The sequence below is a fragment of the Patella vulgata genome, chromosome 8 (genome assembly GCF_932274485.2).
Source record: "Patella vulgata chromosome 8, xgPatVulg1.2, whole genome shotgun sequence".
Taxonomy (NCBI): Eukaryota; Metazoa; Mollusca; class Gastropoda; family Patellidae; genus Patella; species Patella vulgata.
Window position 1 is genome coordinate 37,634,954 of NC_065886.2, and position 27,248 is coordinate 37,662,201.

At 38.0% G+C, this 27,248-nt stretch overlaps 1 protein-coding gene across 1 annotated transcript in view; it reads left to right on the forward strand.

The window, feature by feature from the left end:
* Positions 1–559: 559 nt before the first annotated feature.
* LOC126829283 (glycine receptor subunit alpha-2) overlaps positions 560–27,248 on the forward strand; it is a 99,066-nt gene continuing 72,377 nt past the window's right edge. The window contains exon 1 of the mRNA XM_050559068.2: positions 560–1,095. Coding sequence (XP_050415025.1) covers positions 998–1,095 — 98 coding nt within the window. The 5' untranslated portion in view covers positions 560–997. The remainder of the gene's footprint in view (positions 1,096–27,248) is intronic.

Consider the following 27,248-nt stretch of genomic DNA (forward strand, 5'->3'; position numbering starts at 1 on the left):
CCCCGTCAAACGTTATCAGGTCTGGCACCCGCGGCCTAACAAGGACAATTTACGTAGTCGTTCGGGTGGGACAAAAAACCGATGTCCTCCCGTGTTCACATTAACGGGCATGTGAAATAACCAAAATTCGAATTATTTGAAGGGTTAGTCTCAAAATAATCAAGTACCGCGTCCCATTCCCATTCAAACGATCTTTGCTTATTTTTTTCCCGTTCTTTTTACACGGTAGTTACTATCAATTCAACTTTTAAATGAAATTATCATTTTATAAACATTTATACGAATTTGTATTGCCATTTAGCTCCGCTAATAGCCCCGTCTCTTTAAGATCATTAATAAAAAAAAACTCGCCTGACAATTGGCACTGGTCGGATTAGATCAATCAGAGAAACAGGTTTACAATGTGCTTTCAAACGAACAACTCACTTCAAGCAATTAGAGGCGGGGCTTGTTGGCACGTGCAGTTCATTATGATTGACAGTTAGATGTGTGGCGAAGCTGTGTTGTAATTATTGACGGTTTTAGGTGAAAAGAATGTCGGGATATATAGAAGCACGAGGTAAATGTGTAGAGGCGGAATTACCAATAGAGAGATAGGAAACTAGTTTCCTATACATGGAACTTCTGTATAAACTACCTAGACCATCGGAATAAGCTTAACATGGTGCCGACAATTAAATGATGCTAACGTAATGGCTTATTGACCAAGTTGTGTTATGTGATACTTACGTTTTAATTATTGCTCGGATGTTTACAGATTCAAATTAAACGCTCATTACTTTTACTTTAAAAATTCCGAACTGCGTCTATTTTGGTTTAGCTTGGAAATAATTTGAATGACTTGAGTTTCACAAGATTTAAATTCAATTTTTGCGTATCTTGCAATGTTACTTAAAAGTTACTAGAACTAAACGTTTCGGTAAATCCAAGTCAAAACGAGCGATATCTACCCCTGTATTTATTAACCACGATATTCTGCTTTTAAAAATCTTCTACAATGTGTTCTGGACCAATGGATTGGATTTATAAACTTACAATATGTATAATGTTAACTTTTTCATTAGTTCAAACCTTCGAGACAAAAGGCAAGAAAAGGTAAGTAGAATGTTTACATATTCGCCGTATTCCTTAATTTGTATATTTTGGTAGAGCGCTCAACTTCCCCGCAAGTTTTGTATTCTTTCTGAGTCGAGCGATATGAAAGTGGATAAATAAATATCAGTATGGTCTTCATAACTGCCCTCAGAAACGTGTACCGAATTCTGTGGCAGGTGTTGCGCCTCCAACACAGGCTAAAGTATCGACCTGTGAAGACGGGGGTAAATAAATGAACAAATAATTGTAAAATGTCCAAATATCTTAAAATGAAGCCTGGATACTTTTATTTTATCGGAATGTCGGTCGATGTATTTCTTTAATAAAGGCTACACAAATATGTACTCATTTAAAAATAGTTTGATATAGTTTCATAAATAATTAATAATACAATCTCTAGATGGCGTTATTTTGAAATTATTGTTTTCTTTTTATATTAGCAAGTTCAAATTATTTGTTATTAAAGTCGACGTCCCAGTTTGGACAGGGTACCCGTAGATAAGAGTTAGTTTATAAGTATACCATCATGGAATCAGACTGCTAATGATTATGCAAATTAAATATGATCAAATAGTTTATCAGTAGGATTCAGTTCCAATGGTTAAGCTGTTCGGAAGTGATCACTAAATTGATTGAACGGGGGCTACATAACTTATTTAAGGAATTCCGTTGTTCAATAGTATGAATGAACCAGTAATTGCGACGATTAGTTAGCATGTGTGTAGACATGGCTATCAAAGCACTTCAGGATGTCGCTGAATTTGCGGTGATTATATACGCTGGACTTCTATTTATCATTAAAGGGACTATCCCGATTTGAACAGTATCAAAAATAAAAGTCTGAGTACGTATGAAATTTAAGCGCCAAATATAGAGGAATGGTGTATTTAGCTTGTCTCAAATTTTCAGCTCAAAATATTGAGTCGTTTGGACGTGAACGTCAAAACTGCTTATCTGGACACTTAACCTTTAAGATTTCGGGTCAGTTTTTTCGTTGGGTGACCTGATAATCGATTCCCGTTCCTTTAGAGGTACATACAATGAATGGCCCATGTGCTGTACTAGATAACGAAAGGTAAATTTCACCTACACATTATTTTTATAAAATAAAAGTCTGCTTTTATCCAGACACTGCATAATATAGTCTGATACACCGGTCTCCATTGTCAGATAAAGACTGACGGGTTTAAGGTGTTTCAAAACGCATCACATATGTTGAGTTGGTTGCTCGGCCCTAAGGTAGTGGATTTTAACGGATTTTAACTCAAAATTAATCAGTTTTATTCTCCAAAATATTATCAGGATTGGCCCTTTAATGTAATTCCACTTGTTTCTCGCAGGAATAACCCCTGAGCGGTATTAGTATCTGTCCGCCACTTTTTTGGGGGAGTCCCACATATATTTTACTTAAATCAACTGCTTAAAGACGCGTCTGTGATAGTACGTTCTAAATTGTGTGATGGCGGGGATAAAAATTACATTTACAGATATTATGTAAGAGCTAAATCTGCCTAATGCAGATCTTCGTTTGTACTCAAATATTATATATATCATTAATAAGACATTTATTTACATGCCAGTCCCCTGATCAACCCTCTGGAACTTCGGATGGTTTTGAGTTTCAAAAGATTTAAATACGATTGGCAGTTAAAGATTTAATTTTAAAATGGACAATCGAGACTTTTTTATTATCGTAACAACGGTAGCTGTTACAATCGAGACAACAATGTTATGCAAACGAATGAAGTAATTTGTCTGAAATATTCAACATATTCCCTTTTCATTATCTATTTTTAACTATTATAGCGAGACCTTCCCGAATATCAACCACTCATGTTTACCAACAATCTGACTAAAACAGACCCTATTTCGTTTCGTTTTTTATAGTTCAAAATTTCGTTTTATTTGTCTGTACTACACTAGGATCTGGAAGAGTTGTTATATAACAGGCGTTCTGGATGACGTGAGGGATAAGCCAATGAAACCATCTGTTACGGCGAGTTCTTGGCGTGCCATGCGCGGAACTGTGGGTTAACCCCCTAGAAACGTCAACGCTGATTGATTAATCAATGACTGACGTCATACGGTCAACAGCCGCTTGTACGACCCCTGACGCGACCTTCGAGTACAACTGATCAGATTTTCACGTAGTGTAGGCCATCGAAAGTAAATAATAAAAAAAAAACAAACGAAAAATAGATCTATATTTTAATCAGATTGGTTTAGCAAAACTTGTGCTTTATCCCGAACGACTCACTATTTTATTTTGAAAGTTGATACAAGCTAAATGTCACATTTGACGTTTGATTTACAGACAACAATTCAATTATAGTTTTGGTGCCCTGTGAATCTGGAACGCCCCCTTAAACACTGTATAAATTTGCGGTTTACTCTATCGGAAATACGACTAATGTAAATATTAGACAAATAACTAGCCAAATGTTGTTTTGTATGGAATTAATTTTAAAATGTAAACACGAAGAAAAACAGCTCTACGAAAATGTAGCTCTATACGTATGTTTTACATTCAGCTTGTATTACAGCATTTTAAAAACCAAACTGATTAGCAGTGAATATTCGTTAGGCCTCTACTACAATCATTGAGTTAATTAGCTCACAACATTAACTGGTATCCATCTGCAAATTAGATTCTTAAACATTTTTTGAAGTATTAAAAAAATCAATAAAGGTGTTTGATGTGTATCTCGATAAAAATAGATTTCCTATTTAGTGTAAATACAATAATACGCGACGACGTAAAATGAGTAAAAGGCACCATTCTGCCCGGACTAGTTTACGTTACCACGTCTTATCTAAGCAATACACACGCTATCGAAGCCAATGATCGACGACAGGTGATGTGACGTCACACGGAGAAATCACATGAACTTGTAATTTAGAAAGGTCAACACAGAGTTATAAGAAGGCTTTGGCATTACCTCTGTGAAACAGATTGCATCAAAACGTGTATATATTGTTGTTAATTGGCATAATCGTTCCAGGAAGTTTTGTATTGGTATTTACATGTTTCTATCCCTAGAGAATGTATATATCAACATGCCGTTACATTTAATATCTGATACTATATCCACATGAAGATATATTTAATATCGGATAATATATCCACATGAAGTTAATTTAATATCAGACTATATATCCACATGCAGTTACGATTAATATGGGATAATATATCCACAAGGAGTTGCATTTAATATGGGATAATATTAATATATCCACAAGGAGTTGCATTTAATATCCGATAATATTATCCACCTGCAGTTACATTTAATACCAAACTATATATCCACATACAGTTACATTCAATACCAGACTATATATCCATATGCAGTTACATTTACTATCGGATTATATATCAGGATAGAGTTACAATTAATATCGGATAATATATCCACCTGCAGTCACATTTAATATCGGATAATATGTATCCACATACAGTTACATTTAATACCAGGCTATATATCCACATGCAGTAACATTTAATATCGGATAATATATCCACACGTAGTTATATTTAATATCGGATAATATAACAGATAACATGGATTTATTTTTTAAATTGAGTTGTATGAAGTACAATTTATTCTTTAAATTCCCTATACACCGTAAGTGATGCGTCTTGTGTTGAAACTGCGGAGTTGTGCGCGAGATATAAGGGATCACATTTTCCGTAAGTGATCGAGGCTTAGACAACTACCGAAGCTAGTCACATGATCGTTAAGAGTGGAGAGTCTCTCTTTGGGCCCAGATTGTCAAATATAGACTACAGAACCAAAGGAATATTCCACCAAGCGGCAGTCTCTAATACTAAATGGTTAGAAAACATCATTTTTATTGGCCAATCAATCTTTACGCGTTATGGCCAGAATACCGATTAATACCGATTCGGTCACTAAACAAGATAATTATACCTTGTACGTACATTGTACCACATGTAACTGACACACCTGTAAGGGTTTATCGTGTGAATGGATCATCTACCTAACAGCTTAATTAGGGAGCCGCGGTGGCTCAGTGAGTAAGACAAAGGCTCGCTAACCAGGATGTCTCGAGTTCGCCACCGGTGTTGGCGAAGAATGTTCCTCGGTATTTTCCGGCACGGCTTATCCATGTCAGTGGTGCAGGATTGATGGTAGTGTCTAGTCGTTCCGATAGGACTATAATTTGAGGTCCGGTATACACATCGGCGTGCACGTAAACGAAGTCTTGAAAGTTAGAATTCGAAATAAGAATAGACCATCGTGCCGCTGTCCGGGAAAAATATCACCCATAGCCCATTGCATGGCGTATGTCCGTTTTCATTTTCCCAGTTGACGCAGAACAGTAGGACGTTAAACCCCATTTATATGCGTGTGCATTAACTACTGGGTTTAATCAATAGACGGAATATTCTCAATAGAGATTTCTTCTCGACCAATTCAATTTGCGTGTCTAGTTTCATATATTAAAGAAATCAATAAATGAAAAATACATTTCATTTTGTTCAATATTTGATCTAATGTGTGTCTCTAGAGAATAGTAGGCTGTCTCACATTGAACAATAAAATATAAGATATCTCATGTGTTTGTCTCCGGTACAATAACAGTTGATTGTACTTCATAAATCCTGGCGGACACTTTTATAAATAAATAAACAGAGCCACTTGTCTTGTCTGTATATCCAGTCGGATTTTTTTAAAATGAGAATCACTCTCATCTGGCAGGTTTTTCGAACGCATGCTTCCAGCAAAGTTTGAACAGTCTGATCATACTGATAATGGAAAGCAATCTGACCATCTTTATTGCACTGGTCGCGTCGTCGGTTCTGACTACCGGAAGTCATGCAGTTCACTTCGTGAAGAGAGAGAGAGAGAGAGAGAGGGGGGGGGATAGGGTTTAACATCCACTTGACAAAAACTAGGCCAATTCGGGAATAACGTATATATTGTTCAATTTTATTTCAGTATTTCGCTTGGGGTCTTTAGCAGTGGGAGGAAACCGGAGAACACGTAGAAAACCCTACGGGGTTGAATTAGCTACTCTACTCCTTGTCACGTACAACCGGGAAATCGAAACCACGCCAGTTGACTCAATGTCTGACCTTGTGATACAGCGCGCACTTTCTAACCAATCGGCCATCCAAACCCCCTGAAATGAAATGAAATGGGGTTTAACGTCCTACGGTACTGCTCCGAACTGGGCTAATTAAGACCGGCATACGCCATACAGCGTGCTATGAAGGAAATTTTGCCCAGACAGCGGCACTACGGCCTACTCTTATCTGTCAAGGGATATTTTACGTGCAAACCAATGTGCACACGGAACCTCGGGTTTTCGTCCCATCCGAACGACTAGACATCTGTCCTTGTCAGGTCCTCCGTCCTGCATCAATGACAAGGGGGAACCACGCCGGGAAATCTGGATGAACTTTCTCGGCCAATGCAGCGACCGAACACCCGACCTCCAGGCTAGCGAGCCAGCGTCTCACCCACTTAGCCACGGTGACCCCCGGCGAAGAAAGGAGTGTGAGTCCTATGATTTTCGATTAACTAGATTTCAGCCCCTTTATAATAAGTTTGATGCAGTTGTTCAAACGAGACTAATAAAAATTTGTTTCTATACCACATCTTTTTTTGTCTCCAGATAGCTTTAACCCATTCATGATGGTCAAGGTGTTATTCTGAACTCAACGGAATTCCCCGAAAATCGACGAAGACTATATCAATGTATCTGTTACCTTACATATATTATGGAATCTTCATCTCGTTTTTTTTTTATCTTCTCACTGTTTGATACCTCGTTAATAACTGTACCATTTGCGCAGTGGTGGGACGTACTGCAACGATCTGGTAGAAATTTTACCGCTTTGGTCCAGATCTGGTAGAACTTCTGTCATATGAAAACAAGCGACACTATCAAATTGGTGCTGTATCATTTGGTAATTTTTATTTCCACATACTGATACTTATCAACTGGTAGTACTTTAAATATACCTTTCTACTACTATTATGGGAGCCGCGGTGGTTCAATGAGTACTTCTCTGGATCGCTATCATCCTCAGGGATTATAGGACTAACATCGCTAATAGTACTATTGTGAAAATATTTGATCACCTACCGTATTTCGAAATCCCGCGAGACGAGGCTCCGTGACGAAACATTTTGGTCAACTTAGTCCAATAAATATATGTAGGACATGGCACGACACATAGTACGAACTAAATATTTCACAGAAAACCACAAAAGCGCTCAATTCAAATGATGCACCGGTTTTTTTTAAATATACTATTCAAAAAAAGTAGGGGATATTTGATTTTGGGGGCATAATACTAAAATATGCAAATGACTACGAAAAAAGTCACTATAGAACCTAACAGAAGAAACATTTCCAGTTACATGTGACGCCCAAACGCACCAATAGCTACCGCATGGAATGCAGGTGATGCTTGGGATCATCATGGGGGTCCAACCCAAGATTTGCACGACTCTGACTTTGAATGTTACAGTCATTGTGGCATTGAATTCCAGGCCGGAAACATCAGTTTAATTGTTTTAGTGACCAGAAAACAAATTTTGATATGCGTCGGCTTACCCAAAATGAAAGGTTACGTGCCCTTTGGCATGCTACAGATCGGCACAACTCAGGCGGTTGTGGCGCGGACGATGAATGTTTCTCAGTCTGTCATAAGCAGGCTATGGTCCAGATACCGTGATACACAATCTGTACAGGACAGACCACGCTCAGGTCGACCAAGGGCGACAACTCAAGTCCAGGATCGATTTATCCGTACCTTGGCCTTGAGAAATCGTGTCATCACAGCAAATCAGATCAGCGCTCGTCTTCAAACAGACACTGGTGTGAGAGTGAGTGGCCAGACGATTCGGAATCGACTGCATAGGGGTCACCTTCGCGCCCGACGTCCTCGCGTGATCCCTTGTTTGAGAGATCATCACATTCAGGCAAGACGTCGTTGGTGTAGGGATCGTCAACACTGGGATAATCGACGCTGGAGCAATGTGATGTTTTCAGATGAGTCAAGGTTCACTGTTGATTTTTTGGACAGACGTAGGAGGGTGTGGCGTCGTCGAAACGAGCGCTTCCAAGACGTTAACGTCATCAGACATGATCGATTTGGGGGTGGTTCTGTTATGGTGTGGGGAGGCATCACTGTTGCTGGAAGAACGGCTTTACATGTTGTTGCAGGGCGTGTTACAGGCCAGTACTACCGGGACAACATCTTGGCAGTCCATGTTGTGCCGTTCGCACGACGTCATGGCCGCCGTTTCATCTTCCAGGATGACAACGCAAGATGTCACAGGGCCAGGATCGTTACAGGTTACCTCCAACAACAGAACATCACCACATTACCTTGGCCAGCACTGAGTCCCGACCTCTCCCCCATCGAGCATGTCTGGGACATGCTTGGACAGAGGTTACGTCAACGTCAACAACGTCCTGCCAATGTCCAAGAACTTGCAACAGGAATGGGACAATCTGGACCAAAATGACCTTAGACGTCTCATTAGGAGTATGCCACGTCGGATCAATGCTTGTTTGGCAAACAGAGGAGGATTTACCCGTTACTGACTTGGTTGTGATGCTGTGGTAACTTTGCTGTTTGACCCCGGGTATCATTTTACCCTTATAATGGTCAGTCTGTGAACTTCATTTCATTTTGTCATTTGTTTCTTCGTCAGTTTCATTAGGTGACTTTAATAACACTTAAAAATCAAATATCCCCTACTTTTTTTTGAATAGTTTATAAACGTTTGTGATTAAACATGTATTACATGTAATATGAACCTATAGTGGGCCCGTTTAGGTCCATTTTCTTTTTAAATTGCAGGGAACAGGAATCGCTGATATATTTATTCTTTGTATACCTCAATATGGGCCTATATGCGAATGGAAAGAACCGACCCACTCGTGCGCTCCATTATTTTAATTTAATCGACAGTTTGAATGTGGATTCCATGAACCCAAGCCACTTGTCATAAATGAATTCGATAGTTGGGATCTCATAACCATTTATCACCACATTGACCGTTATACACTTCTTTTCCTTTTGGTTAATAATAATAATTATTGCATTTATATGGCGCAATATTTCAATGTAAAGTCTGATCTATGTTCGTGTGAGACCTGTCCTAACACTGGAATCGTTTCTTGATAAGCTTTGCTTAAAGGGGGTATGACTCGGGGGGGGGGTAACCTTGAAATAGACAACAATGGTTCTAAAAGCACATATTAATGTAATATGAATGTATGTAAAGTGGTTTATATTCAATTTTATTTTTTTAAAAATATTGTAATTTCTAATCAATTATGTTCGGTGAAATACGTGAACAGTTCAAATTGTTGGGCGTTCGTTTACGCCTGCTTAGTGCATTCTACATATTTTTAAAGTTATTATTTTGCCATTTGTGAATCAGTCTTTACTTATTACTTTAGCATTGTGTTGTAGGATATGTTTTTATTTGTTAATTACCAAATGGCACCCGAAACCATGGGGTACACACCAAGAAAACATCCACATTCATTGAAATTGATCCGTATTGAATTCTAATTCGTGTTTTTAATTTCGAATATTATGAAAAATATTGAGTTAGAGACTTAGCTCCTTTGAGCAAATTTTAAACTTATGTAAGGTTTTAGCTGATTTAATATTGGTTGGTTAATTGTTCCGAAAGGTAGCATCATTATGAGCAAAGGACCGTTTGACAAATGTTGATGTATTTACAGGAGGGCGCTTATTTTGAGATCCTCGAGTTCTGGATGGTGTATATTTATGTAATATTTGACAAAGGTAACGTGGGACCATGCCGTAAAAATAATTTTGGCTGTATAGGCGAGTTTTGTGTTCAGTTCGGGATTTTATGGGAAACCAGTGAAATTTGTGTAATAATGGGGTAATACAATCAAATTATGAATTCGGAAGATGATAAACTCGAAACTAGAGTTGAAACATTGATCAATCGGGCTTCATAAAGTCCCACTTAGACAAACTGTTCTATTTGATGGCATCCGACGGAAGGAAAAGCTTTTATATTCGGAAGAAGTTTGGATAAAAGAAAAAAAATCTATTTGTTGCAATATGGAACCTGTCAAAATACGGAGAGCTATTTTATATCTGTTGTTGTTAGGGTGACGTTGTTGTCAGGGTAATCATGAGTTGTCTTGGTGATGGAATTGATGAGGTTAGTTAGCTGTGTGACTGTTTATGTATACAGAAACATGATTTGATGTATTACATGGGATCAGTAGATCAACAGTACTGTCAATTAATAATAGTCGATGATGGTAATCTGTGCACATCTCTGGAAGATGTTTACTACTAAGGCGGTCATTCACATTATCCAGTCCCTCGAGAGAAGTAGAACATATTTCTTAGATATTATTGAGGACGGAGGAACTGGTCGGGAATAGCTTCCAGTCGTCCCGTTGCCGGGAAGAAACACTGAGGTACGGTGTATAACAGTGTTGCCCGGGAAGTTTCTGCGGGATTTTCCGGTCTGTTTTCCCCTTTTCAGTGGTGCTGTGACCCAAAAAAGGAAGCGGAAAGTCTCCATACGGACAAAGTTTTCCTCATAATACATTGCATGGTGTATCCCCATTTCCATTAGTTGGTGCAGAAAAGTAAGACGTCAAATCCCATTTGATTTCATACCAAGACGCTTACGGCTAGCCCCCGGATCCATTCACTTCATCTGATATGTGCTTTTGTTGATTTGGGGTATCTGTGTATATTGTGTCCTTCTTGTAGGTTTGTCTTGTGTTTGTGTGTGGTGCGGTCCACCTGGGCATACTATTATACTTTAGGTATTGGGAATACATGACTTGTTTGTGTGGGCTGCCCCCCCCCTTCCCGCCTACGCTTAATATCTTTTTCAATGTTAGTGGGTTTTTTTTTCTTTAAACTCGAATGGTTATCAATTCTGCTCTAATTGTGATAAACAGGTATAAGGTTATGTTGGTCTGGGTAATCGCAGATACTTAAGTAAATAGTTGCTGTAATATTACGTTCGATTCACGTCGTGTTTACTTCAATTGACTTTGACTTGAAAATCGGATTACAAGTTATTTTTTCTGCTTACAAACTCGTGATAATATCGTTTGAAACTAGAAATTATGACTTGTAAGTTGCAACCTGATCTGATCAAAATGTTGAAGTCTAAAACACGTAATTACAGTAAATACGATCTCATGCTTTGAAATCTGTTAGTAACTGTTATTACTACATTAACACCGCCATTACATATAAAAACCAAGGTTAATGACCGTGTCTGTTTTTTGTTTTTTTGTTTTAAAAATAAGACAGTATTGTCTTCAGCGGCGTAGCCAGTATTTCGCTAACAAAGGAGTTCGTTCCGGGAACCTAATGCCTGTGGATCTGAATTCAATGTTATCGAGAGGTGGATCCCCTTTTGTCGTCTTTGGGATTCTCATCGGTCAGATACGATTATCCACCCTTGGTAACAGTCACAACAATCTCTTGTAATACTTCCGGTCTGCGGTCAATCAAATATCGAGTTTATCCAAGACTCCGAATCCATATGACGCTTGCGACCAGCTAATGTTAACGGACTGAAAGCGATACCCGGACGCCTTTTCCCGGCGTAATGGGAAACCTCTAACTACAATATATTTAGCACTACGCACATGTTTCAGTAATTATATACATGAAGTTACGTTAAACCTGTTAAATCTGTCTACACGGGTTATATATTGTATATAGTTGATACATGTTGTATATTCAGACCAAACCTTATAGTAAATTATACAAGAATCTGTTGGTTATTAAACAGCCATCCTTCTTAATTGTAAAACTCTGGTAATTGCGCTTTGAAGCTGACTATACAGACGCGGAACAGACTGTGCGGTAATTATGGGAGTTTGTGTGGTATTTAACACTGTACCCACAGTCGGAATTCATCCATAATTAAAGCGGCACGAGTGCTTTGGAGTCCTTGTTGGTTTTGGTTGGTAAAACAGTAACAGTTTGCCGTGATTTCAATTTCAAATTTCAAACAAACCTCCCGAAACATCGTTGAAATAAAGATATTTTAAGAGTGTATTTGCGAGTCTTACACGCTTTTTGTGCTTTTCACATGAACACTCGTGTAAAATACCTTAATTCGTTAAAGATGCATTTTGCAAGATTTAGATAAATAGTTGGCAGTTCAAGCTAAAATAGATAATGAAAAGGTAATATATTGAAAAGTTCAGTCAAATTACTTTATTCTTATCGAAGTTATGACTGTTTATAATCATTAAATATCGATCGTGTTTCAATCGAATAAATAAATCGTGACCATCCGATGGTCTAGAGAGTTGATTATTGGTTTATCGTGTGAATAAATATCTAATTAATAATTTATATAACATTTGAGACCCAAAGAAAGACCTGCACTTGGTAGATTTAGCTTTTACGTAATGCATCTTTTACTGAATAAATCTCATTGAAAGCGGTAAGACGTCAGAATGTCATCATAACCTTAATACTCTTTGATATTTCCGGAAATTAACAACAGCAAGAGAGTTGGAGATTGTTAGAGTGTAGAGATTCCACTTTCCAGTCAAATTAAACTCACAATACAGCAGTACATCCGACTGCATTAGATACTCCATTCCAAAACAGATGGGAACTGGTCCAATGTGTTTATAACTAATAGTAAGTGCAGGAGGACCGCACCACACAAAAACAAAACCAACAAGACAAACGTAAATGACACCGGTGGAGTGTGTGTGTGTATGGGGTGGGGTGAACCTCGATATCACATAACAAAACCAACAAGACAAACGTAAATGACACCAGAGGAGTGTGTGTGTGTGGGGGGGGGGGGGGGTCGATAGTGTGAACCACAATATATCACATATATAAACAAAACAAACGTAAATGACACCAGAGGAGTGGGGGGGGGGGCGATCGTGTGAACCACGATATATCACATATATAAACAAAACCAACAAGACAAACGTAAATGACACCAGAGGAGTGTGTGGGGGGGGGGCGATAGTGTGAACCACGATATATCACATATATAAACAAAACCAACTAGACAAACGTAAATGGCACCAGACGTTGCGGGGAGAGGGGCGGGGGTAGTGTGAACCTTCATATCATTGGCGGAAGCTATGTGGTAGAAGATGTAAGACCCCCCCCCCCCATCAAACAAACCAGAAAAAAACACAAATATCGTATGGTGGTAAATTGTATATTGTATAGTGTTTATATTATATGTTCACGTGAAATATATTGCCAAGGGTTATTTTACGTGCACGCCAGCTTGTACACGGGTCCTCGATTTCTCGTCCCATCAGGACAACGTATATTGGCCTTTCGGGTGCCCATATTGGCCTATAGATAAAAGAACACTTGGCAGTTTGAATTCGATTAATAGTAGACCGTGGTGTGCCTCGGCCAGTACAAAATTTCCCCCATAGTACACTTTATGACGGTAAACCCCATTTCAATTCATTTTGAAAGAAACTACTGTTTGTCACCAAATTGATTACTTATAAGGCCAGTGAGCCGAAGAATCCACGCGGTTGTTTTCCTCACAGAGACAATCACATAGCCTTATGAGAAAAATTTCGGTGCTTGAGTGTTTCGTCCAACATACACAGTATTTTTTTTACTTTGTGTATTATGAATGTAGCTTGTGGCTGAGTGATGGGTTTATCAGTGTTGCCAATCTTCTTCTAGTTTGTATCATTCAATCTAAGACAGTGGTTATCACGGTCGCAACTGCATAAATCAATTCAGGTTGTTTTTTTAAGAGTTGAAACTCCTCTGAGAAGTTATCCAAAGATTTAGGTTTGGAGGGTTTTGGATCGATAATCTAAACACTCTTCAAAAAATAAAAAAAATATAAATGCCAGTGTTTGAAACATATTTGACACAAGCTTGTATTATAAGCTTTATGCTTTGAATATTAGACTCGATCAATCAGTCTATATTTATCTTACAAGAAGGCAATGTCCTAACTTTCTATTTTTTTTAGTAAATAATCCAGACTACAGATGTAGGTTAGATCCAGTACGGACTAAAGCCGTCGGTGTCGGATGGGTCTGGGCCCCCTACATGATAGTTTAAAACAGACTTCTTCACTTATTAGTACGTTTTTCTGAAACATGTAAATTTGAACTTTTTGTTGGTGATGAATTTAAATGTGATATTCGGGTCCAGATATGCGTCACAAAACATTATTGACACCCCGATTTTTCAAAATATATTCAATGTGACGAAACAGGATTTGCTTGTACAGCTGCGTTTGCATCCACCCTTCACCGAATTCCAACTTTTACGTGTACGCCAAAGGTCAGGTCTATATATTAAGGTCAACTGCAGATTTCGTCATGGTCTCGAGATGTAAATAGGGTTAGGGCACGTGATTGTTGACGAGATTGTGGGTTAGGCTTAGGTTTTGGGTTAGCGCTAGCCCTGTTTACATCCCGTGCAGCTGACCTAGTCCTAACGGTACGCCAAAGGCGATTGCGGGTAGACAAAACAAACAATTCAGGACTACACAAAAGAGAGAACGAAATGAGATTTCACGTCCACTCAGGACAAACTAGGCCATATCAGGGCTAATATATGGTACAATTTTATTTTTATAATTTCCATCGTGCGTAGGAGGATTAGCAGTAGGAGAACACTCGAGGACCCGGAGAAACCCCACGAGGCTAGACAGCCGACACTATTGGACACCCCTACCCGAGCTCCTAGTAGGGCCTGCAATTATTAGATAAATATTCTCAGAGAAAATTTAGAACTAAAAGAGGTTTCTAAAAATGTATCACGGACGCATCCAGTGCCGAATTGGCCATTAAGCAAAAAAAAGTACTGCTTAGCAGTGGTTCTCAACCTTTTTTTGCCAACGGCACACCTTGAAACACAAGAAAACATCGCGGCACACCTGGCTAAATACATATGAAAAATATCGGAATTTCGCAAAATAAAAACATGGCATGTCAGACGGCATACAACCGTAGACAGAGACTAGTCATAGACACATAGACTGACTCGAACTAAATAAAGAAAAACACAGCTATGAACTTATCAGTGGACACCAGTGAGTACTCAATTGGGATCATGTGGTTTTTCGCATTTTCTTGGTGTGCCGTTCAAAATTCCGCGGCACATTTAGGAAGATCTCACGGCACACTGGTTGAGAACCACTGGCTTAGGGTATCATAGTAATGGGGGAGGGGGGCACCACAGGATGTCTGCTTTGTTAGATGCCAAATTTAATTTAAAAATGAATCAGGTTTCCATTGTTTTTGTGGTTTATATTTTTAATTACATATATATGGGAACAGTAAAAACTCCTATCGTGGTGCCCAGTTTATAATGCGTCCAGATAAAACAGTACTAATCATACTGAAAAGTAGAACAGGAAGTTCCACTAATATCACTAAACTAGAATATTCTAACGGCAATAAATATATAATTCTATAATTGCCCGGTCTAAATATAGAATCATACATTTAACACGATAATTGTGTCTCTAATAAATATATTATTGCTTCTGTGGGAATTATTTAGGTTTTCTTTTTACCGTCGGTCGATTGGAAAGATGATTAGTTTAATAGGCAAGTGTCGAATGTTCTCGCTTTAACAAATCACATGTTTCCTAGTAACATTTTTCTTAATAAGAGATGATTTTTTTCAAAGGAAGCTATAATTAAAAACGTTGTAAGAGCGTGTTAGTGTCTAAAAGTAATAATGTCCGCCATTAGTAAACTGATTCAGCTACGCGGTCAAAGACCTTTATAATGAAACGAAGAAAAGGGTATATAAAGTGCCAAACATATTAGCAGGGAATGCATACGTAACTAACGGTCGAAAACTAAATGGTAGCTAGCTTTCTTTCCAGGTAGGGTGGGTCTGTCGTTCAGATTGTTGAGAATGCTCAATGGTTTGCAAGTTCGGGATATTGTAGCAGTTCAACCGTCTCTTGACCTGGCCTTGTGCCCTTGACTATCATTTTAGGGGTCGTGTATGTGGCCTTGTAAACCTGGACGGAACATATCTTTAACAATGAGAATTCCCGTTCAATAAAGTCTCCATTAATAAATGTCGTTATTATTGATATTCAAGTAAATAATTTCATTTAATAACTTATTTTAGAGGCCGTGTGTGTGGCCTTCTTAATTTCGACAGAATATATCTGTAATAATAATATCTTTAGCAGTAAAGTCTCCAGGCAGAGGGGGGCGTCCCGGACATCCATTTCTGGGGTGGGGTGGGGAGTCCTCATATTATTCAAAGAGTAAAAAATTTGCAACATTACCGTTGTTAATTTTGATGAACCAGCTGTTTTAAAGAGTTTATATCGACTGTTTTAACTTATTTTAAATATCTTTCTTTCTCACACTTCTGAATGCTAGACACCCCTTGGGGGAATGAATATATATGATACAACCAAGACGTTGGCTCCGGCCTCCGGGTATCGCCAAACCTCTGCACGCCACTGGTCTCCGTTAATCTAAATGTCGTTATTATTATAAAGAAAATAGTGATTATCAAGTAAACTCCATAAAGCATTTTCATATCGCGTCGATATTATTAAATGTTGCAATATGGCGGTCGGGGTGCACCACGTGTTACAGATTCAAACATGTTAACGAGTACGTCTGGGCTGTTCATCTTTACAAATTAACTCAGCATCTACTGGTGTGTTTAACTCATTATGATAAAGTGGCTAGTTTGTCCGAGTTAAGCTGTTTTTATTATATTACTTGATAACTACTTGAATGCAGACACTGATTAAACAGGTATGTGTTGTTGAATCCGACAGAGTTTAATTGGGCTAATAAGGTACGGGCTGAGTGTGTTTTAATGCGGACTTCTACAGACAATGGTATTTTTATAGCGTTTTTATCGAAAATTTGACACACGCGATTAGTTTTTGCTATCTGCCTTACACCTTATCGTGGCTGATCGCAAAGTGCCTTTAACTTGACTGGTCCATGGTATATTTTAAGGGTAGGATTGAGGGTCGTGGTAGCTGGTGAACTGGCCTAGACCAGGCTTTGACAATGCTCCTGGTGTTGTGAAGGTCTTTTCCACTGACTTTTGAGGACATTTTCACCCTCACTGGTTGGGGCCATGATAACGAGTAGGCGTTGCACTACATCCCGCTTTATCCCGCTTAACGTTGGGATGAGCACACTGTTTAATTCAAGAGACCATAAACTCCAATCCCAGTCCAGTATTATGTGGTGTTTATTGTTACAAACAATAAAAAGAAACCTATATAAAATGTACAAAGCGTAAACATCAGTACAGATATAAAGTATGATGGAGCAGGTCAAACAGTTTATTCTCATTTGTTTGCTGCACCTGACTTGTAACTATCAAATTAAATCCTCCCTCTCGTATGATATTCGTGTTTCAGATTCACTCATGTGATTCAGGTAAATCAGAACCTATGAATCATTCTCTTATAGAGTTAAACCTGTCTAAAGTTGAAACACCTACCATTCTTTTATAGAGTTATACCCTGCCTAAAGTTGAAACACCAACCATTCTTTTATAGAGTTAAACCTGTCTGAAGTTGAAACACCAACCATTATTTTATAGAGTTAAACCCTGCCGAAAATTGAAACACCAACCATTCTTTTATAGAGTTAAACCTGTCTAAAGTTGAAACACCAACCATTCTTTTATAGAGTTAAACCCTGACTAAAGTTGAATGACCTATATGATTCTCTATTAGAGTTCAACCCTGGAATGTTGAAGGACCTGGAATGTATACAGAATAAAACGTGTAGTAGCCCCGTGTTTTAATCTTGTCATGTGGGGCTCAGTGTGAAATGTGCTGGCGTAGTAACCCGGGAATCTGGGGTTCGATCCCGGAGTTTGCCGAGAAAGTTCCTTGTGATTTTCCAGTGTGGTTTCCCCTTGTCAGTGGTGTAGAAGACCTGTCAAGAACCAGCTTTTAGTCGTTTGGATGTGACGACAATTTGAGCTCACGTAAAAGAAACATTGGCAGGTTGAATTTGAAATAAGAGTAGGTCACAGCCCCCTATCCCCGCTTCGCTTTGCAAATCAATATTGAAAACCATGTTATTCTCAAAATCGTCCAATTTAATAATTTTTGACGAGACTTTAAACCTTAGTCAATCGCCTTTCTATACAAACTGTATCAAAGATCATTGTCCATCTTTAAATTAGTGTGAAGTCTATTTACACAAATTGATTTTAACTAGAAATTGCGTGTTATAAAATTGCCTTTATTTATTCGGCTAATTAACATGCCTGGAATCCTACTAACTCCATGTCTGGGAATAAAACCATATACTTAAACTTAACACAATTATAAACCAAATCGAAAGCTTTATAAAAAGATTAACAAGCGCTTAATTGTACGAACATGCAAAGAATGTTCACCGTCCGCCATTTTGGTTGGATAAGGTAATTACGTCAGCGAGTAAAGGGAGAAGCGTGGTAGTGATTATGAGTCTATAATATTGGTAAAATATGATAGATTTTTATACAATTCATCTCAGATAGACAGAAAAGCCGCTCATTTGGGTAAATTGCACGTAAATCGAGTTTACAGTAATGAATTAGACACGAGGAGATCGAGGTGCAATAGAGAATTTAATTTAGAATACATCTTTCTACATCCATCACGTTTATAGAATTAGGGAAGTATCAGATTTTATGGAGATAAAAATAGTTTATCTTTTGAGCGATTTGTCATTTTTATATTGATAAAAAGCTTTAATGTTTTAGAACGATTTATCTTCTTATATAGGAAAAAGTCTTATATTTTTTAATAAAAAAAACAAAACGTGCTTCGTCTCGAAGTGCAAATAAGCCTCCATTATACTTTTATTGTTTTGTGTGTCTAACAACGTGGCATATCAACTATATAGTTTGTACTAGTACACTGTGGCCAAGTGAGTAAGGCTCTGGGCCCGATTCCTAGAAAATTCTTAAGCACGTTCTTGTGCTTAGATTTCAAGTAGACTTTGCATTTAAGTAAACTTACCTTATTTTGTGTTCCCAGAAAATTCTTAAGAACGTTCTTGTGCTTAGATTTTAAGTAGACTTCATTGTAAGCACAAAAACGTTATTATGCGTTCCAAGAAAAAACTTAAGCACAACTTCGTTCTTAACATAGTCAATCTAGCACAAGTCCCAAGCAAGGTATACGGCTTGCATACCAACCTTAAATCTGTTTCTGCTTCAAAAAGATGGCTGACCGTAGAGTTATTCGACGGCATTTCCGACACCTTTTGATACCAAAGAGACAATAAACAGAGAAAATCCTTCTCCTAAAGAAATTAAGAATGCTATAGAAAATTTCGCTTCTACCCTGAAACCATTTTATTTATTTGCCAATAGGCTACAAATATACAGGCTACTTTAAGATCAGGCGCTCTCACAATTATTCAGTTAGTTTGTACGTGTCTACGTTTTTTATCTTGTGGCACATTTTATACGTGTATAAGGGACATGTCAAATGCATCTACATCAACTATATATATATGACGCCAATGAAGCAGACGACAAATTTATGAAGTAATTCGCATACCAAAGTTGTTTTTATGACGTTAAAGAGCATCGTAACCTCAGTTTATGGTAAACTTTACTAGTCACAATGTGCTTAGACTTATACTCGACTTGTGCTTACGTAAGAATGGTCTTGATAATTTTCTAGGGACGGTATTTTTATAAGTTTCTTACGTGAGAAAAAGTCAAGCATAACTTTGTGCTTACTTTAAGAATTTTCTAGGAACCGGGCCCTGGTCTGGGAAGGATTCTGGCGTTGGTCAGGAAACTTCCCCGAGATTTTACCAGCCTCTCTTTGTCAATGATGCAAGGCCAAAGGTCCTACATTTTCGCACCGACTGGGCTAATGAAGACAGGCGTACGCCATGTAGTGTGCTATGAGGTCAATTTTGCCCGGAAAGCGGCACTACGGACTACTATTATATCGAATTCCATCTATCAGGGGTTCCTTTACGTGCGCGACAATGTGTACACATGACCTCGTTTTTTTTCGTTTCATCCGAATGGGTAGACTCTGTTGCTTGTCAGGCCCTCCCGCCCCAGAAAACCACACCGGAAAATCCCGAGTAACCATCTCGGCCAACACCAGTTAGCAAGCCAGCGCCTTAATCGCTGAGTCACCGCGGCTTCCTTCCAAGAACGGTAAAAGGCTGTTTAAAGTTAGTTGTGGTTTTTTTTCATAGATTTTCGTGTAAATAGATTTACAAGGTAATTAACGAGTACGCGTATCATATTAACGTCAAAAGAATGTATTATGATTAAACTTTTTTCTCTCTTAAATGTTTAAAGACTATGTCTAATATATGTGCTTTAATGTGTTAAACGAAACACTAATGATTATGTTAAAAGTTATTTTTAGTCCAGCGAGGTTATAAATTAAAAGTTGAGTGAATTGATAAATTGCTGAACCAAGCCGTCATTAATCACTGACCCAGTTAAGTCAAATATTCCTTTTTTCACCACCCCCATTCCATTGACGTCATCAAATTTAATAAGAAACTTAATAAGTTGGGTTCTTTTTTCAGTTATGTATAGAAACTTCCAAAATGAGATAACCAGCTTTAAATTGACGAAAGTATAAAAAAACATTACCAAATGTTATAAGTAGAAACGTTTAAATCATAGAGTCTGAAGGAAAAAAAATGGCACTCAACTTTCAAGTGGAAATACCTGTCCAGCGCTTGAGAGGTTGTTTGAGATGAATGTTCGTTTCTCACATAGACGCGTTATGTTCGTTGTAGTTCTTTAAATCAATGAGAGCAAAGGAATTTAACGTATCGTCAACATGGCACTGCGGTCATGTTGAGACTAACACAGGTTATTTCTTTCTATGACCAAATGCGCATTGTCAGAGAGTAGAATAGGGCCTGGATTCGTAGCGTTTTCGCCTGATCTTCGTCGCATTCAAACTATCAAGGGTTGTTTTGCGAGCACGACAACTTGTTTGTTCGTATAATCCGAACGATTAAGGCATTTTTTTACTTGATAGCTCCGCAGGACATGTCCCTAATAGGAGGGAATTGGGCTTGAAACCCAGAATATTCTAGTAGCGAGTTCAGTGTCCCTTTTCTTTGGAGAGCACAAAGACGACCCCGAGCGGCAAAGTTTCTAGCTATGTCACTATGTAAATACCATTTATTGTTTCTTCTTGAAGTACAGTTTTTGTTCTATGGAGAGTACATACACCGTGCATGACAGCCATCACAATTTGTAGGTATCGTTCGAAACTGGCCAGCGTTTTTGTAGGCAGTCGTCAATAAAGACGTTCTGAATGCAAAGTAGAAAGTCGACATTCGCCAATTGCTGGTGATAACTAGACTCAATCCGTTGTGTGGTATCTTTAACCATTGTCTATATAAGGAAGATGAAAGTCGGAAGCCATAAGTAAAAACAAAACATTCAGCACTGCTGCAGCATCACCACTATAAGCAACATCAACAGCATCATCACCGGCAGCAGCATCCCCCATCGTCAGCAGCAGTATCAGCAGCAGCAGCACCACAACCATCGACAGCAGCAGCATCACCACTACAAACATCAACAACAGCACCACCACGACCATCAACATCACTTATCTACACTTAAATATTTAAGAAAGAATGGGGGTGCGTTATATAGCGGAAATGTTTCCACTTATTCTACTCTTAAAACCATCTAATTATAGAATCATGTTACCATAATATTATCACGTATTGCACATTAAAAAACATTAAGACACTTAAATAAACTATTCTTTAATATAACTTTAAGGCATCTATAGTCAAGCTAATTAAAATTTGATCATTTAGTTTCAGTTTTTATAATAATACAGTAGACCATACAAATTATAAAAAAAACAACGAAAATAGGATCTAATTTAATTTCTACCGCTGTAAGAGTAGATATTTTACCTCTAACATTTTGAGGGGTAATTAATTATTAAATCATTTATGTCGATAATCGGATATATATCTCCCAGACTGTGTTTGTTGGAGATTTTCCCTCTTTTTGGTGTGCAATCAACTTCAAGATCGATTGCCAACAAATAAAACAATAAACAAAACATTCCTATTTTTCTCAGTGTCAATCTAGGCGTAAGTATATTTTCCTACGTGCCAGTGTTGAAGTAGCCGTAACTATAGTGTTTAGCTAACGTCGAAGTAATCTAACTATATCGTTCTGCTAATCTCTAACTACAGTATATTTTTCTGACTGCCCATGTAGCAGTAACCATCACTCGATTGTTCTGCTAATGGCGACGTAGTCGTAACTATATTTTTCTGAGTACCAATGTCGAAGTAGCCGTCACAGTAATCTTTTGACCACCAATGTTGCAGTAGCCGTCACTTGATCGTTCTGTTAATCTCGAAGTAGCCGTAACTATTTTTCGTCTGACTGGCAAGTCGAAGTAGCTGTTACTATTATGTTTCTGAGTACTAATGTCGAAATAACCGTATATTTGAGAAGGCGGGTATTTAGTGTCTATTTTACCTTAAATATAAAGTGAGAAATGAGTTTGGTTTATTGCCAGTATTGGTTCAGGTTGGAACAAGTTGCCCTTTGTAAATTAAAGAAAAAAAATTGAACATCTTTCTAGAAGTTATTTAAAAGTACTAACCAGCATTATACATGAAACGGGAGATGTTCAATCATATCATCTGACTGGGAATAATAAATATTAACGGTTAAGAAAATATACGAACTGACAGTTCAGCCACAATGGGTTTATATTTTAAATACAAATGTAAAGAACATTGATATAATTCTAACTAGAACTGATTAGGCAATGGAGTTTAACTTTCTATTTTGCTTCACCGACTGGGTTAATGAAGACAAACATAGGGCATGCAGTATGCTATGAGGGACATTTTACTCGGCAACGACCGCAGGACCTACTCGTCCTCTTTTCAGTATGCCCTTCGTCTTGCACACGTGAAATTGATAACGTAGACTGGAAAAACTCCAGGTTAGTGAGCGGCGGTGGCCCCAATAAACGTACATTTCTTTATGAAATAAAAACTCTTTTAATAAACGACTCTATGAACTTAGGGTTCATCCCATCGGCTTGTTCATTGGTGAAACATAAAATTTAATCTCATTATTGGATAGGAATTTGCTAATGTTTATCTTCAGATTTCAGTGTGTAGAAGCCGTTGATAAAATATCCATTGACTACAGTAATTTTAAGTGGCCGCCTAGTTCGTTTTATTTTACCGTCATTTTATTTCTACCATAATTATAATAAGCTAATAATACTAAACGTGACAATTCTTGTTTTATTATGAGTAGTGTTCAATAGACATCAACAATCAGCAAATACTGACCAATTGGTTGAACAAACATTGACCATATAGCAAGTCCTTATGTCAACATAGGAACGACAACTGAAAAACTCTTCCTAATAGCTCACCATCGATTGCGTGTTGTGTAAATAGTATTTTGTCGATATCCTGTATGCTCCACTATTGTCCTTCTTGTTTGTTTCTTAAAAATTATTCTGTCTGGTTCGACCGCTAATCTATGATTTTACCTTAATTTATTTATATGTTCGTAGTATCTTTATAATTTTGTTCTATACAAAGTAATCTTCAAGAGAGTGCTTCCGCTTTGATCTCTTTCTTTAGTTTGAAAGCAACTAAAAAACAACAATAGATCCACGTAGGGATAGACATGGTAAATATTTTGAAAATAAAAAAGAGAACGAAAGATTGTATGAATTAATGAGCTCGAGACGTTATTGGTGCCTCAAGCGTTAGCTTACCAGAGAAAACATCTATATAATAGAACAGTATATATGTTCAATTCTTTTAGACTTTCGCACCTATTGAACTAACTGGAGGTAGAGATAATAAGGGTGTTTGTGCTATATACAAGTTTGACAACTTACGGAATGAACCAATATTTCCGAAGCATTTGTAACGAGTATTATTATGAGCTCATTGGCCATTGACATTACGGACGATTCTTCCATTGGTCTTCTGTTTATCGGGGAAACCAATCAAAATGTCCATAAAATCTATGTTGCAATTAATTCTTCCCATTACTTAAACGGACATCGTTCATTTCAGTCGGAACAGTTTTATCTTAGACATTGCGAGTTGAAATTCCGAAGAGGCTGTATTAATTAAATCGTAACACCATACGTGGGATGCGCCCGGTTCCCGAAGAAGATCCCACATTAAGAACATGATTAGGTATACAATAATACAGGTCAATTTCTTTCTACATGCTTAGGACTAGGAGGATTAATATTGCCGTATCAAGTGGGACATACAGGAAAGAAAATTATTAGGTTTGTTCATCCTGCCCAGACAGGAACATGGTGAGATTCATCATCTGACATTTTCAAGGAAGTGTTATGTTTGTTTTAATCAAGAGTTGATTAATAGATGAAATAAAAAACTTGTGTATTTTGTCTGCAATGACGGATGGGGAGTTGTCCAATTAATATTGTTAATTCTCGCTGGAGAATACCATTGTTATTTATATTTCTTCGTGTACTCTGAATATCTTGTCAGTAACATGGTTTAGAAATGAAATTGGGTTTAACGTCCTACTGTTCTGCTCCGACGAGTTGATGAAAACGGGCATACGCCATGCAGTGTGCAATGAGGGAAATTTTGCCTCAACAGCGGCGCTACGGCCTACTCTTACATCGAATTCCAACTGTTAAGGGTTCTTTTACGTGCACGCCAATGTGTACACGGAACCTCGATTTTTCGTCATATCTGAACGACTACACGTCCCTTGCCAGGGCCCGATTCCTAGAAAATTCTTAAGCACGTTCTTGTGCTTAGATTTTAAGTAGACTTTGCATTTAAGTAAACTTACCTTATCTTGTGTTCCCAGAAAATTATTAAGAACAGGCGCTATCACAATTATTCAGTTAGTTTGTATGTGTCTGCGTTTTTTTTATCTTGTGACACATTTTATATGCGTATAGGGGACATGTCAAATGCATCTTATAGAGCAGGAGCCCAGGGGGTTAACCTAGGGATACTCCACCACTACAAATGTCTGGCAATTACATAGCTCTGCCAGGGGTACCCCACCACTAGAAATGTTCGTCAGGGTGTTTTTGTAATACCTGAAGATGTACGGTACACTGCTGTATGATTTTCTTGTGGTACACTTTTGAGCTAATCTAGTCTAGTTGGGGATCATGACATTTAGGGCGTGGAATACCACACCCACCACCAGAAACCCGACAGACTTACATTCTGATGATACCAGATATACATACATTGATACCATATAGGAGAAAATTGGTACACTTTTCAACTAGGTTGACCCCCTGGGCTCCCGGTCTATTAATCAACCATATATTGGCTCTATATGACATCAATGAAGAAGACGACAAATTTATGACGTAATTCGCATACCAAAGTTGTTTTTATGACGTTAAAGAGCATCGTAGTCTCAGTTTATCGTAAACTTTACCAGTCATAATGTGCTTAGACTTATACTTGACTTGTGCTTACGTAAGAATGGTCTTGAGAATTTTCTAGGGACGGTATTTTTATAAGTTTCTTACGTAAGAAAAAGTGAAGCATGACTTTGTGATTTCTTTAAGAATTTTCTAGGAACCGGGCCCAGGTCCCCGTCCAAAGTTCGGTTGTGTTTAAAGATGCATTATGTAAGATTTAGATAAAGAGCTGCCAATTCGCGCTCACAAGATCGTCTATCTGGACTTGGCTTTAATTGTAGTAGGTACTTGGTTGATTTTCACTTTCCCCGAGGTGTGCACCTAATTGGACAATCCATATTTATTTGAAATGAAATGGGGGGTCTAAGTTCAACTGCTGACGGGCTACACGAAGACGTACAAAAGCCAAACAGTGCGCTTTGACGTAAAGTTTACCAGACATGCAAACGTGTACATGGGACACTCATGGTTGCAAAATCCCGAGGGAATTTCTCAGCCTGCACCCGGAGTTCATCTGGTTAACGAATCGGCGTCTGACTCACCGAGCCACCGCAACCCGCCCACAATTAGTGTTTCATGATGTTAGGTACTTAGAATTAAGATATCTTCTGAAAACTAGAAAACCGCCACAGCTTTAAAGTTTATATAAATAGACCAACTGGCGTTGTACATTTGTATTTGTAAATTGCCTGCTGATTTCATCTGCTTGTGTCGTTTTGATTCTTTATTCATGGTAATTTCAAAAATGATGCTGGGAACATGATGTCTTTCCATTTTTATTTATGACGTAAAGAGAAGTAGTTTTAATGGGGAATAACTGTCGATTAATACTCACTTGTGACGATTGTAACGGTATAACGTTCTATTAAAATAATGTTATCTCTTGCGTTAAAGAGATTACTTAAATTTGAGTTTGAGCAGCAGGTTTGTGTAATCATTTAATCGTCAGTAAAATACCCTTCCGTAGTACTATATAGTCAAAAGCTAATCGGGATTTTGCCACAAGTGGACTCCAGCTCAGCATGAAATGTCTATTTAAAGCTTTCTGTTTTCATTGGAATAAATTTTATAAGTTAATAAATCGAGAAAAAGTTGATAAACCGGCAAAAGATTGATATATTTCAGAACAGATGCTGATAAAACACAGGGATTATAGTAACAGAGAAACATAAAGTTATTATTTTATCTCTTGAATTACATCCACAGTTTTCTGTTGATAACGGAGAAACCGAACCGTATCGTTGTTTGAAAAGATAGCGTTGCTATATATCAGTACAAAAGTACTAATTGAGTACATGAGCACCCGGGGTGGGGGGTGGGTGGGGAGAGGGATATTGGATGGCTGAGAGAGGAGATATTTTGCTTCCGCGCAGTAGTCTATGATAGTCGGGGTCAAGAAATCCCGAACAAAACACAGATCCAACTCTACACAAGTATTGTATTCGCTTCCGCGCAGGGGTCTATATCAGATGGAGCAACAAATAAACCCACAGAAAACCAATGGGGTTTTGTACGGAGATCCTATTCTGTTCAAGCAGTGGATCGAACTCAATTCACTTGTTTCAATGATAGACCCTATGAACCGAAGCGCGCTACTTATCCCCCACCCCGATCCCATGTATATAAATTTTGTAGGTTTGATTCTGTTTATCATTCCCCACCAGGACTGTCAACATTAGACAGGGTTAACCTTATAATAGAATCCTAGGTCCTCCAACTTTA